The 14,951-nt window shown below is 41.1% G+C and overlaps 1 protein-coding gene across 1 annotated transcript in view; it reads left to right on the top strand.

Annotated features, from left to right (window-relative positions):
- The window catches only part of ITGBL1 (integrin subunit beta like 1), a 361,063-nt gene that overhangs the window by 338,774 nt on the left and 7,338 nt on the right, over nt 1-14,951 (top strand). Inside the window, exon 9 of the mRNA XM_004704285.3 lies at nt 13,934-14,080. Within this exon, the coding sequence (XP_004704342.1) occupies nt 13,934-14,080 (147 nt within the window). The remainder of the gene's footprint in view (nt 1-13,933; nt 14,081-14,951) is intronic.

Raw genomic sequence — 14,951 nt, forward strand, 5'->3', positions numbered from 1 at the left:
GGGGGGGGGGGAACCAACCCAGGGACAAGGGGAAAACAAGTGAACTAAAATCAATGGAAAGAAGAGAATAGGATTCCTAGTGGGGCTATTCAATGGCAATGTAGCAGTGAGGAATTACTAAACCTGAACATAATAGTGGGACAAGAGGAAAATAAAAGGAAATAGAGGAAAGAACCAGAAGGCAAAGGGAAGTTACAGAGATCTAAATATAGGCATGTACATATGTAAATAAATACATAATGAGAGGGGACTAGAGCTATGTACTCATACCTATATGTTAAGAATTAAGGTAGCAGATGGACATTGGGCTTCAACTCAAGTACTCCCTCAACTCAAGAACACTTTGTTCTAACAATCCAGCATTCTGTAATGCTCACCTTCCCGACACGATTGCTGAAGACAAAATGGGAGCATAAGCAAATGTGGTGAAGAAAGCTGATGGTGCCCAGCTATCAAAAGATATAGTGTCTGGGGTCTTCAAGGCTTGAAGATAACTCTATTGTGTTCTTGCCAGCATGGTTTCTGCAGAGAAATCTAAGCTTATACTTACCAGTTTTCCTATGTATGTGACTGTCCTTTTTTCCTGGATGCTCCTAGAACTCTTTCCTTGACTTTAGTATTGAAGAATTTTCCTATAATGTGTTGCAGTCTTTTTCTTTGGGGCTATCCAATTTTGGACTTTTCACAGCTTCCTGGATGGGAAGAACAAATAAATCTGTCATGGAAGTACAGTCAGAGTGTTCCTTAGAGGCAAAGATAGTGAGATTTCGTCTCACAAACTTTGGACATGCTGTCAACATTGACAAGTCAATGGAGAAGGATATTTTGCTTGATAAAGTCAAGGAGCAGTGTAAAAGAAGAAGGTCTCCAACCAGATGGATTGATACAGGGGCTGCAAGAGAGGGCTCAAACAGAAGAAGCATTGTGAGGATGGTGCAGGAGGCATCAGGTGGTGTTTCCTTTTGTTGTACATAGGGTTGCTGTGAGGCAGAACTGACAACAACAACCAGTTATGTCCCCCTTTTTTTACTGTTATGGAAATTTTATTCCTAGATTTCTTGAACAATTGTCTCTGTGGACTTTTGTTTGTTTGTGTTCTGGACTCCCAATGAGATATAAATTGTTCCTCTTGATAGTCCCATGTAGTTCTTCGGTTCTCTTCACTCTGTGCCCTTTTTGTTGATGGTTCTTCTTGTAGATTATAGTCACCAGATTTGTCTTTAAGCTCACTAATTTGGCTTTACACTCCTTCAGTTATATTACTCTGTTCTTTCATAATGTTGTGGGATTCTGCTGTCTTAATCTTTGCCTTTTGGGTTCCTTTTGCTTGGATAATGTTTCTCATTTTTTTCTAGGATTTTCTTTATTCCTATGAACTCTTTCTCTATCCTATGAAAGTACAAGACCATCATTCTTCTAAATTATTTTTTATGGAAGTTCCAGAGCCTGCTCATTTCCACCAATTTGCTTTGAGTCTGGACATTGTAGGGAGGTTGGGCCATGTGGTGTAGTTAACTCCTTAAAGTGATGCACTAGAGGAATAATAGAAATCTCAAAACAAGTTGAGGAAGACAGGAGATGGAAGAAGAGACTGAGAAGAGAAAATAAGGAAACATTTAAAAAGAGAAAACAAAGAAAGGATCATCTTGAAAATATCACAAACATTTATTTTTTTAAAAAAGGGGAAGAAAGAAAGGTTAGAACTAATTAAAAAGAAGTTATAAAAATAGCAAAAATATTTTATTCAAAAATGTTGCTGTTTGGATTGGATCTTCACTTTGACGCAAAGTGTTGTAGCTAGCATGGGCAAGAGCAAGGTGTGCAGCCAAGAGAATGATCGAGTGCCAAGGTGGGCATGTGCTGTGCATTGGAGGCACTGGTGGGGTGAAGTCCAGTGGAACTTGTGCAGGTGGCATCCAGGGATGGAGAGGGTATGCATGGTTGGGTGCTCAGAATTGCCAGGGGGAGGGCTACACAGATGTATACTGAAGGGATTTGAGGCTGTCACGTGGGCCAGTTGTAGTTTAATGGAGGTAGTAGGGCAAGTGCTGGGTGGGAAGAGAGGAGGTGGAAGCGTAAGTTTCATTCTTAGGTCACATTGTTTTATTGGGTTGAATGGCAAACAGCCTTGATGAGCATTGTAATGAGAACCACATCAGAAAGAACACCCCATGAAGTTTCATAATCTTGGAAACTCAAACGAGCCACTCTTTGCTGTCTTATAGGATTGTTCCACATTAGAATTGAATTGATGACAGTTGGTTAGGACATTAGTACATGGAGCTAAGGCAATGTGTGTGCAATCATAGAATTTCAATATCAGAAGATTAATGTAATTTTCAAGTGGTGGCAACGTTACTGCTGCTCCACTGTAGCCAAGGAAGAGGACTTCCTAGACACTACCATTCAGATCATATCAAGATAAGGACAAAATCGTTCAGCATTATAATTGGACCCATACTCTCCAAGTCAGACTTTTCCTAAAATTACATAATCAGTGGTAAGAGAGCATTTATGCATTTCAATTCATGTTTTAAAACTTATTAAATGTATTTATTAATCATTTCAAGTATGTAAACAAAACAAGTCTTAGAAATTTTCTTTGAAAATATTTTATATTATTCCTAAAATTCCCTTTGATCTTAGAATAAGCTCCTTGTAAGATTTTTGGTAAGGAAGATACTAAAACTTTAAAAGACTGCCTGTATAGGTTACATCATTTGTTACACTTACATCAGATTCACAGAAGTCAAATCAGGTAATGTTGCAGGGCCTCAAATTCTGCCTCTTTTTTTTTTTTGCACTAGAACCTATGCACATATTTTTGCACATCCTACTGATTATTTCATTTGCTCTTCTTATGATTCACTCAGTGAGCATCTTTATATTTGAGTGTAAGTCAGTGACATGGCATAGAGAGGGCAGAGAAGGATGATTCTAGGAAGATGATTACATTATAGATGTATGTACACACACACACACACACACACACACACACACACGAGGGAGTACCCCAAATAAATAGGACTTCTTTCAAAGTTATACATTTAATTTTTTTAATGACTTTATCACCTTCAAAATCCTCTTCACTACACTTAGTATGTTTGTCAAATCGGTGACTCCATTCTTGGAAACAGTTTTCAAACTCATCTATTTGGATGGCGGACTGCACTTTTCTCGTATGTTTTCTTTCCCCCTTAACCTCTTCAATGTTGTCATATTCCTGTCTTTTCATGTCCTTCTACATTCATGGAAACAAAAAGAAGTTTCACAAAGTGAGGTGAGTAAGATGTGTGGGACACAAGGAATGATTTTTCTTTTGCCCAAAACTGGCACACTGAGATGGCTGTGTGTGCAGGCTCATTGTGATGGCAAACCAGTCCCCATCTGCCACATATCAGGCCTTCCCTGCCCCCCACGCTCCCCGCACAGTAATGCAATCTTTTCAGAACCTCTAAATAAAAAAACTTGGCTAACACTCTGACCTGGTGGAATGAATTCTAAATACACTAGGAGTCAACATTTTCATCCATTCAGGAAGTTGACGGATGTCCAACACTAGGCTTGCCATCAATCAACTTGTTTGAAATGAGAAAACCATTCATACACGTGGGTTTTTCCCATAGCACTGCCCTTGTAAGCTGTTCAACATCACAACAGTGTTTGCAGAATTTTTCCTGAGCAGGAAACTAAATTTCACAGCTGCACACTGTTCTCTTAAATTGGCCATCACAAAAAATGAGATTCAAGTGATACTGCTTTTATGAAAAAAATTAACTGTGACCAGAGTGAACCATCCCAGTTGACACCACTGGGTGCACTAACCCAGAGTGAGTTGCTTGTTACTTGCCAAGTGGGGAAAATGTGTACTATAAAAGTTCTGTTTTGCCCAGTGCAATTCTGATTTTTGTTGGTGTACCCCCTTGTATACATATAATGGGATTTACCCAGAACTTTTTGAAATCCTTTCATATACTTATAGAGATATATCCACATCATGTTACCCTCATACCTATGCATCTGGACCATATTTTCTGTGGAGATGGTAATCACCAGGCAACAACATGAGTGGTCGTCTTAAAGCATTGTCACCAGGACTCCCAAAGAGATGAATGTCTGCTGCCAGGAGGAGGGTTTTTTCTGATATTCTTCTGGAGAAACTGGTATCAAGGACCAATCCAAATGCTTGGTTGAGTGTAAAATTTCCCTGAGGAGGAACAAAGTGGGTGAAGGGAGACATCGGTCAGTGTAAGGGTTCGTGAGGGAGGCAGGGGCAAAAAAAGATCCCTGAGGAGTTTCACATGCAGGCATGTACTAGAAAACCACGAGTAAATGACCTGACTAGAGAGCAGCATAGCCTCAAGGTCAAATCCCATGTGTGATTTGAGCAAGCGCATGGGAAGGAAGCCTTTGCTTTTCTGTACCAATTGCTGCCACTTGGCAATGGGAAACGAATTTCTTCACAGTTGATACAGCTGGAGAAAATTGAGCGTAGGGTGGATTTGTGCCTTTCACCTGCCTTTCATTAACTTTGCTTCTGCATTCTTGCAGATGCATCTTCCATTCATATAGTCTAGGAAAGATTTCTTTCTTTTATTTTTTAAATAATTTTTACTAGGGGCTCATACAACTCTTGTCACAATCCATACATACACCCATGGTGTAAAGCACATTTGTACATTCATTGCCCTCATCATTCTCAAAACATATGCTCTCCACTTAAGCCCCTGGCATCAGCTCCTCATATTTTTCTAGGAAAGATTTCTGAAATTATTTTTTAATTTCCTCAATATTATAATGGCTTCCTGATAGCACTGTGACAGTGTATTATAAGTGTCCTTGTGCCTCTCTTTTCTTCAAATCTATCATTATTGTGGATATTATCTCTCTTTATTTCTTTGTTTTGAACTTTAGTTATGGCTCTCATAATTTGATCATTTACTCAAAGATATTTATTCAAAGACAGTTATTAGAAATCAACCATTACACTAGCGGTGGGTATACAGGAATATATGAAATAGAGACACAGAGAAATGGAGAAATAGATCAACTCCAACTTTCTTTTACTCTTGGAGCAGAGAATTTTTTAAGTTGGAGTTTAAATTTCAATTTTACTTGGTCCTTGAACAGGTAATACTTGACTATTTTGATATTGAATATAAAGAGCATTTCAGATCTAAAAAGGCTAAGCAAAGGCCCAGAGTTGGAAACATACTATACATATCAGATAAATATTTTTATTTCATTTTCTTGTATTTAGAGAACTTTCTAAATTCCAAGAAAGCATTTTTCCCTGAGTTCTTGAACTACTTACTCCTTTATCATTGATAAACAAATTGATAATGTAGATGATTTTACCTCCATTTATTTGACTTTGTTCATTTTTAGATGTCTGGACTGTATATTAACATAAACCATGATAAAAGAGTATATATAGAAAATATAAAAACAAAGTACAGGTCTGTAATTCAAAAATAATCTAAAAATGATGATTCAAAAACCAAACCAAGTTCTCTGCCATAAAGTCAAATCTGACTCCTAACAAATCAAAAAACATAGTAGAACTTCCGATGTGGATTTCCAAGACTGTAAAGCCTTACAAGGAGTGAAAACCTCGTCTTTTTCCTGCTGAGTGGTTCCTGGTTTTGAACTGCTGAACTTCCAGTTAGTAGCCCAACACAAATCCACTACCCCACCAGGGCTCCTTACCTGTTGACAGTTTGTTGTATTTCTTTTTATAAGTCTTTATTCTTTGAGGCCTAAAACCTTTATATTCTTATTGAAATCTGTTTGAATTTTCTTTGTCTGTTTTATAATTTGTGTAGAGAAAGTCTAGTTACATCCTATAGTGTTCTTAGTTATTTTGATGCGTGTCTGTGTGTAAGTGCTTTTATGCATCTGTTCATACAATATGTAAGTAGGTCAGTAAAACCGGTCACCATTTTCTTTGAGCAGCAGAGAAGCACTGTCGTGGGGCACGGTGACTGGGAATCCCAGGTGTGGGCAGACTCGGTTGTAAGTGTTGGCTACATCCTACTAGTCCTCACCTGGTTTTGGAAAGTTGTTTGTTGTCTCTGCTTCTTCACTCACACACACAATAAGAAGGATGGTGCCCACTCTCCCTCCTAGTGAGGGCAATGAAAATGAATGAATGCAATGTGCCCTGGCCGCTCTGTGAAGTGAAAAGGGGTAGGCAGAAGTGGAGGGGAACAAGTTGAAGTGCACATGGCCAGCCCAAACAATGTACAGGTCCCAGGCCTCCTGAAACACCAGCTGCAAAATGTTTTGAAAAAAGTTAGGATCTATAATTCCAAGAGTGAGACAGAGAGAGAAGTATTTCCACATCTTTCGGGGTTGTATTCAAAGCCCTTCCTCTCAGCCTCACATGGCAATCGATGGTGGCATGATTTTACTCAGATGAGTGTTGGAGCATGTTGACATTCTCCCTGTGAAGTGGTTCAAGAGGAGAACCACATGGAGGACTTACTAATCAAGTTCCCCACTAGAGTCTGAGTCATACAGTCATCAGGACAGAATGAGCTGGAACCCTTCAATTCCCAGCATGGGGCCTGAGCACTCCGTGTAGCTCCCTGACTCAAGACCAAGAGCTGACTGAGGATTTTTGCAAACAAATAACTAACTCTCACCCAAACACCCATAAGCCTTCGAATCAGCAGCTGCATGTGAGCAAATAGCCATTGGTGTTTCCCAACAAACCAAATATTAGACAGATCCTAGAAGGTGGGGTACATTAACAATTGCACTCAAAGGTGAATGTAACTGCATCAGTATAAGCAGTTCCATTTTGATTACTCCAAAATTGTAACCTGAAGATGCTTCCAAAACCATCTCTGCCTTTGACTCACTGCCTTTGACTCAAGTCCACCAAAAATTAGGAGAAAAGGAAAAGGAGTAAGAGTGTAAGACTGTTTTTCATTTCACTGTCCCATTCACAAAGTCCTGTCTGCTGGTGACAGGCAATTCGTGAACAGCCCTGTTAAAAAGGAAATGCTGGGTCATCTATAAATGCGTGATTTGATCCTAACCAACTCAGGACGAGAAAGGCATGTTCTTTGTAGAAACGAGTCTTCAAACTCGGTTCACTCTGCGTATGCTGTGTATTTAATGTTTGACAAAGGATATTTACATGTTGGCTCACGAGTGTTTAATTCTAATGCACTTGAGCAGTGTCATTCCTCCATATACACAGGGTGAGACTAAGAAGGGACTCCTATTACTTCTATTCCTTCATCTGTGCTCCTGGAATAGCTGCCCAGGAGTCCAATTTATGAAACAGGAGGGATAATGAAGAACCACCTCTTAATTACACAATCAGTTCACATTTCTTCAGGGAGTTCTTTAGCACAGAGCTGCAAGCCGAAGGAAATTTGACTGCCTGAGAGTGAATTCAGTGACTCCAGTCACAACTAGTTTTTTGGTGATGAAGAGGCCTCGGACCACTGACTCAGCCAAGTCCTTCCTCAGCCCCGGGGTTCTCGTGCACTGTCCACTCAATCGCTCTTCATAGCAACTCCATTTAGCCGAGTACAGAGAGCTGTCCTCAAAGGGTTCTTCTTGCCTGTTATCTGTACAGAATCAGATTGCCGGTCTTTCTTCTACAAAGGCACTGCGCGGGTTCACACTGCCAACCTTTTGATTTGGGCGACTTTCCTAGAACATACAGGCAGACGTGAGTTTGTCTTCCAATGACATCTTAAAAACACAAGCCCCCTTTCCTGAATTCTTAAATGTGCCAGTTAAGGTAATCAGCACTTACCCAATTCCACAGGTTATCATTCCAGGAATGGAGGGTCAGGTGCCCTACACTCCTTCTACCCTTCATTTCCGCTGTCACAGAAGACGGAAGGAGAAGCTATGCATGTGAATTATGGTACCGGCCAAGAAAATGGGAAGAACCGTGGCTGCCAGAAAAAGAAGAAACACACACACACACACACACATCTGTCTTGAAAGAGGCATAACCAGCATGCTTCTTAGAAGGAAGCCCGACAGACATGTTCAGAGGCGAGGCCAGTCCCTGGAGCGGATGTCATACTGGGTAAACTAGAGGGACAGCAAAAAAAAAGAAAGACCCTCGAGGAGATGGGCTGACACAGCGGCTGCAGAAGAGGCTCCAGCATGGGAACAATCTGAAGATAATTCAGCAGAGGGCAGTGCACCGTTCTGCTGTCCAGAGGGTCGCCAAGAGCCGGAAGTACCCAACCCCTCCGGAAAGCAACTCACAGCAGAAGGTCTGCTCTTCTAACGCAGGCAGTCTAGCTCCTGCTCGGCCCGTGAGTGTCACTGAGCCCGTTCCTGATTACCTTTACTAAGTGTGTTCTCACTGTTGCCATACTGTTGTTGGGCGCTGTCGACTCAATGCCTACTTATTAAAAGAAAACAACAACAACAAAGCCAGTACTACAGAGTAGAACTGGACCTAGGATTTCCTAGGCTGTAATCTTCATTTTGATAAATCTTCATGATGATAAATCTCCATTTATCAGTATGATAAATACAGAAAAGGTTGATGTTATTAAGGATTTTGTCTTGCATGGATCCACAATCAATGCTCATGGAAGCAACAGTCAAGAGACCAAAAGACTTGCTGGATTAGGTAAATCTGCTGCACAAGACCCCTGAAAAGCCAAGATGTTACTGTGAGGACTAAGGTGTGCCTGACACAAACATTGCTATTTTCCATTGCCTCCTATGCCTGTGAAAGTTAGACCTTGAATCAGGAAGACTAAAGAAGACTGGGTGCATTTGAACTGTGGTGCTGGAGAAGACTATTGAAAGTCCCACGGGCTGCTAAAAGGACAAACTGATATGTTTTGGAGGGAGTACAGTACAATGTTTCTGAGAGGGAGGCAAAGATGGTGTGACAGTCTGAGATACTTTGGACATGTCACCAGGAGAGACCTGGCCCTGGAGGAGGACGTCCTGTTTGATAAAGTGGAGGGGCAGTAAAAAGAGACAGGTCCTCCAGTGGCTGCAATGATGGGCCCTGGCAGAGGAGCAAATGTGAAGGTGGCACAGGACAGCCCGTGTGTCGTTCCGTTGTGCATCAGGTCACTATGGGTTGGAACCTACTCACCCGCCCCTAAGAGCAACCACAGCGAACTTCACATGGGTAGATTGCTGGGAGCCACGGTAAGTGCAATCAGTCAACTTTTAGTTGACTAGTTAAGCGCTTAACCATTGTACCAACAGAGGTCCTTGTTGATGTGACTGCCACCCCCTTAATCTTCTCTTACCCCATGTCAATTCATTCACTTGGCGTTACTCTCTTCTCCCCCGGAAGACTATTGATGAGAACCCATTGATGCTTATTCTGTTCATTACTATGTCCCAAACTCCTTGCCCAGTTCCTGGCAGTTAATAGGTACACAATACATATTTCTTGAATGGATGACTACATTTTGAAAAGCTTAGAAAAAAAAGAAGTGTTTCAACTTTTTTTTGTTTATTTAAAACATTTAAATATTCAAAGGCAAGACATATAAATGGCAAATCAAAATATTTAAACAATGCATTTTGGCCATTGTCTGGGCTAGATGCCAACCTAACCTTGTGGAAAGATGTGGCAAATGAGCTCATCAATGAAAAACAAATCTCTTTCCTTGCACATAAAAACTTATATTAAATTACTTCCTGTTGCAAAGTCAGTTGTTCTCAATGATATCATAATTCAAAGGCAATATACCTTTCCGTGCATTACAGACGAAATGATTCCATGTAGTTTTCTTTAAACTCAATTTATGCCAGATTGATATCAGTTACCTCATTCACCCACAGTCTGTAAGAAATGTGAACATTTAAATCGTCCACATTTTACTGGGACTGGTGCTAGAACGTCTTGTTTTTTACATTTCTTGTACCCCAGATGACTTGCGTCCAAAGATAGGCAGCTTCTAGTTGAACTGTTAAAGGATACTTACGCTTTAGGTGGGCTTTGGTTTTATTGTCAAAATCAAGATATAATCTGTTAATTAACACTTCATTGTATAGACAACTCATCCCCCCCCCCAATTGCCATAGAATAAATTGTGACAGATAGGGACCCTAGAGGCCAGCACCTGATTGCCCCCTAAAGTTTCCAAGGCCCTAATCTCTAGAAGCAGACTGTGCAGGTGACCTGTGGTTGAGCAGTCGGCAGGCCCACATAGTCATCCACATTACAGAAGACAGAGGCTTGCGGGGAACACGAATTCTCTAAATTTACTGAACAGACTCTAGCAACAGCGTGTTCATCATCTGTAAACATCTCCTGGGTTCAACGTTTTCGTTTTCTGTTTTTAACCTAAGTCATGCCATTTTATGACTTTCAGTCAGGATGGATGAACAGGAAATGGGAGGGACGTTCATTTAAAATAACCTCAATGTATACCAGGTGTTCTTGTTTGAGGCTCTGTTATATCTGTACTAGTGTGCTTGCCACTGTGCAGGCTACAGAGATGAATCTGAAGGGATTCCTACTTTCAAGGAATTCACAATTAAATAATGAACTTACTAGATGGATGGCTACATATCACCAGGTGAGACCAACATTTTCACAGTGGAGGTGAACCATGCAGAGGCACCTGGTCATGTGCTCTCACTTATCCACCATCCCATTGGGTATCTTGCTGGGATACTTTGCATTTAGTAAACATACTTTGTAATGGTAGAAAATTCTGACTTTGGGGGGAATGAATGATGTATGTATGACTGTGGTGGATGCTCACACATGAGGAACAATTAACACTGGCCGTGGTAGTTAAGGTTATGTGTCAATTTGACTGATTCTCAGTGGTTGCAACTATGGGCTCCAACCTAACCCGAGTTGTGGCTATGGCATAGGACCTGGCTCTCTCTTCCTGTCGTTCATCGGGTTACTGTGAGTCAGAGCTCATTAAATGTCCCCAATCAATAGCAACATGATTCTCAGTGGTTTGGGAGTAATGTAACAATTTAACTCGGCAGTTAAATAATGATATAATTTGGCAGTTATTTAGTAATGATCCATATTTTTTAATCTGATGTGGTCTTCTCATTTTCTCATAACTGCAGTTTCACATAATAAACTGGTTTTTTGATACTAACCACATCAGTAGTTGATATTAGGAAATCATATTAGGAAATTCTCCATAGCTATGTCATCATTTTCCCTGAACTTTGAAAAGGAAGAAGGACTTGTTTGCATGGGTGGTGCACACATTCAGGAAGGCAAGGGAAATGTCTTCTACAGGGCGCATAGTTAGTTTGGTCCCAGAAGCATATGAAAAGGAGAAGGGGTGAGAAGAAGGCATTTGGAAAAGTAACTTGAGACTCTTTGGCAAGGGCCCAAAATGTGAGGGAGGATAAGATAGGTGAACCTCATTCTATAAACATTAAAACCAAACCAAACCGATAGCCCTTAAGTCACTTCTCATTCAAGGAGAGCCGCACAGGTGGTTCGCAGTAGAACACCTCCGGGTTTGCAATACCTGTCCTCTTAAAGAAGTAGCTCACCAGATGTTGGTTTTTGTTTATCACAGTGTTTCGCTGCATGGATTCAAATGGCCAAGCTTTCAGGTTTGTGCCACCCACGAAGTGGAGATAAAAGAAGATGATTAAAATAAGCAAATACATCTATCTACATTTGGGGGATGTCAGAAAGAATAGAGAAAGAGATGGGGGAGTTTTGAAAAGGCAAGGAGAGCCGGGCATCATGCACGTCAATCTAACAGTCCCACTGGGTGGATTTCAACTCTTAGTGACCCCACAGAACAGAGTGGACTTCCCTTGTGCATTTCTGACACCAAATCGTTGCATGCGTAGTAAGCCTCACCTTCATCCTCTGAGGGACTGGTGATTTTGAACTGCTGACCCTGTTGTTAGCAGCCTAACATGTAACCATTATGCTACTAGAGCTCCTGTCAGTCAATATAGGAGATAGGTTTAAGAAGAAAGTGTCCGTGAATGTCAAATCGCTGCTATCAAGCGTGTCCAGGGTACAAAAGACGGGCATTGAGGAGCCCTGGTGACACTGTGGTTAAGAGTTTCACTGTCAACTCGAAGGTTGACTGTTCAAACTTATCAGCCACTCCATGGGATGAAAATGTGTCAATGTGTTCTTGCAAAGATTTACAGCCTTGCCACCCGCATGGAAATAAACTCTGCTACTAACTGAGAAGTTGAAAGTTTGAACCCGCCAGTCGCTCTGCTGGGGAAAGATGAGAGTGTTTGCGTCTATAAAGATTACAGCTTTGACCATCCAATGGGGCAGTTCTACTCTATGCACAGGGGCACTGTCATCAGAAAGAACTCAACAGCAGTGGATTCTGTTTTGCTTGTTTGGTTTCTGAATATCTCAAATTGGCAATCATTGTTTATTTTCCAAATGCAATATGGTGTGGAAAAATGGTATGGGCATTAGGCAGAGGATATAGAATCCCCATGTGGATGAATTATGGGGTTAGGGAGAAATTGCTACTTGATCTCGCTGCCCTTGAATTTCCTGACTGTAAAATGGGAATACTACTTGTTTCAATGCTCTGTGATGAATTAAAGCACAGTTTATTAGCAAATGGATAAGAGCCTGCTGGAAAGAGGTCAGTTTATATTCTTTCGAATTTGTTTCCCATTGGTTTTCTTTTAGCTTGCAGATGATCATGAGTTATGAGAAAACATTACTTAGATTCATTGGGGGGGGGTTAAGTTAATTAATCATAACAATGCATTTTAAAAGACTGATCCTTGGGTTGAGTGGAGGAGGGGGAATGAGGGAGCAAGTTTCCCTTTTGAAGTTCGGGCAAAGCAAATGGTCAAGACACTGGGTGTCCTGATATCTAGACGGGTTGATGGGTCTGAATGGGGGTTAGATGGGGCAGATGCACTCTGTCCGTCATACTTCACTTTGTATCCCCTAAAACAACAACAGCAACAAAGTCACCTACTTCCGTGGTGTCAACTACAACTCACAACAGCCCTATGTAAGGTTTCTGAAAATGTGAAAATTTATGGGAGCAAATAGCCTCATCTTTCTCCCACAGAAAAGCTACTGGATTTGAACTGCTGTTTGTGGTTAGCAACTCAGCACTTACCTTGCATCCCCTAGTGCCTAATACTGTGTTCTTTTCATAATAGATATTCAATAAAAATTATCAAATGCGTGACTGAATAGAGATCTAACTGTGAGATAATAGATAATGCACAAACCAGATAAAGAAATAAAGTGCAGTGGAAGCAAGGTGTTAATCGTGGAAGATGGTGCAATCTAATGGTGTGTTGGCAGCAAGCAACTTAGTGAGTGTATCGTGGTCACAGAGGGATCAGAAAAACCAGGAGGCCGTGTCCGAAGCAAAGAAAAAACAGCTGGGGGGTGGGGGGAGGCAGAAATTGCCAAATATCAATTCCAGTCTCCTTCATCCAATGAAAGTCAAACGATGCCATTACTTACACTCATCCCTTTGATGAGTGAGTGGAGAGTCAAGGAATGTAATGCTGGATACCATTGGTGTGGAATTGAATCTTTTGTTTTTATTAGAAAGCCATAGTAGAGCAATCAATAAACCCTGCAGGCGATGATAACGTGACGAGCCTCCCAAACTGGTGTGGATGTCACGGTTTGCACAGTGAAGAATAGCACTGAGACGCCATCGTGATGGAAAGGCAGATGAGGCCGTGTGTGTTAGGTAGACAGGATGGCATCGTTTCATTTGAAGTTCATCCAAGGTTTCTATTCCCTGGGAATCCATCACCAGTGCTCCCTTCTTGCAGGTTTATTATGTGAAGGAAAGCTCTGTTGTGTAGTTCTTTTTAAAAATTACCTGGAAAACTGACTGTTTACATCCTGTGGCTTATATAAGTCTATATTCCAAAGCTCTAATACAGTTGGTTATTCACCCACCTCCTCCTCTCACACCCCCACCTGCATGTCTCCTTCTCCCTCCCCATCTTTGCCTCACAGGCCATGGCGTATGCTCCTGCGGTCACTGCATTTGTGAGCAAGGATGGTTTGGCACACTCTGCCAGCATCCACAGAAGTGTAACCTGACAGAAGAACAAAGCCAGAGTTTGTGTGAATCAGCAGATGGCATACTGTGCTCCGGAAAGGGTGAGTATCTCTGCGGTGCTTGGAGTGGGTTCCTCTCCTGACCCCTGGTTGGTGGGGCAGCAAGCACACACCCTGTCCTTCAGACTGCACTGTGTTGAAGAACCATGCTGTTCTCAGCCTGCACTGCTCTTTGAGTTTGGAAATAAACCCCATGACATTTTGGATCCAAGGATATTAAATAGATAAGATGGATTCCATGCAAAAAGAATCTCAGTCACTTATGAGTGAAGAAAATAAATTTTTAAATAAATGATTTTGAAACTCTATAAGGTTTTAAAGCACAATATAATACACTAAATACTTAATGGACAAATCAGCCACAACAAAGCAATTCACAAACAAAATATTGTTTCTGAAATACAGCCCAGCGCTGTAGAAAAGTGATCACAAGTCACTGGGCTGCCAGAAAATGATACATTTTTCAATGTCTTAGGGAACGTTTCATAGGTATATGTGTGTGGAACAGGCAAACGGGAGTGTAGGAAAGCCATAAAAAGGGGACTAAATGTTTGGTTCATAAAAAGGATGTCCCAAATTCGATGTAATTTTCTTTGCCTCTTAAAATCACCAATTATGCAAGTGTATGTGTATAATCAAACACAAATGCCAACCAAATCAATTGCCACCAAGTCAATTCCAACTCAGAGAAACCCTAAGTAGGGTGTCTGAGACTGTACATTTTTATAGCAGCAAACGGCCTCATATTTTTCCTGGAGTGGCTTGTGGATTTAAACAGCTGACCTTGTGGTTAGCTGCCCCATACTTACCCAAGCTGTCCCATACTTACCCATCAATGCCACTAAGTCCTCCTTGTAATCTCATTTTTTTTTTTAGTGAATAAAAGTCTAAATGATGGTTATAACCTATAACT

Source organism: Echinops telfairi, unplaced genomic scaffold (genome assembly GCF_000313985.2).
Source record: "Echinops telfairi isolate 266 unplaced genomic scaffold, ASM31398v2 ScPeMD7_7467;HRSCAF=8505_0, whole genome shotgun sequence".
NCBI classification, from domain to species: Eukaryota; Metazoa; Chordata; class Mammalia; order Afrosoricida; family Tenrecidae; genus Echinops; species Echinops telfairi.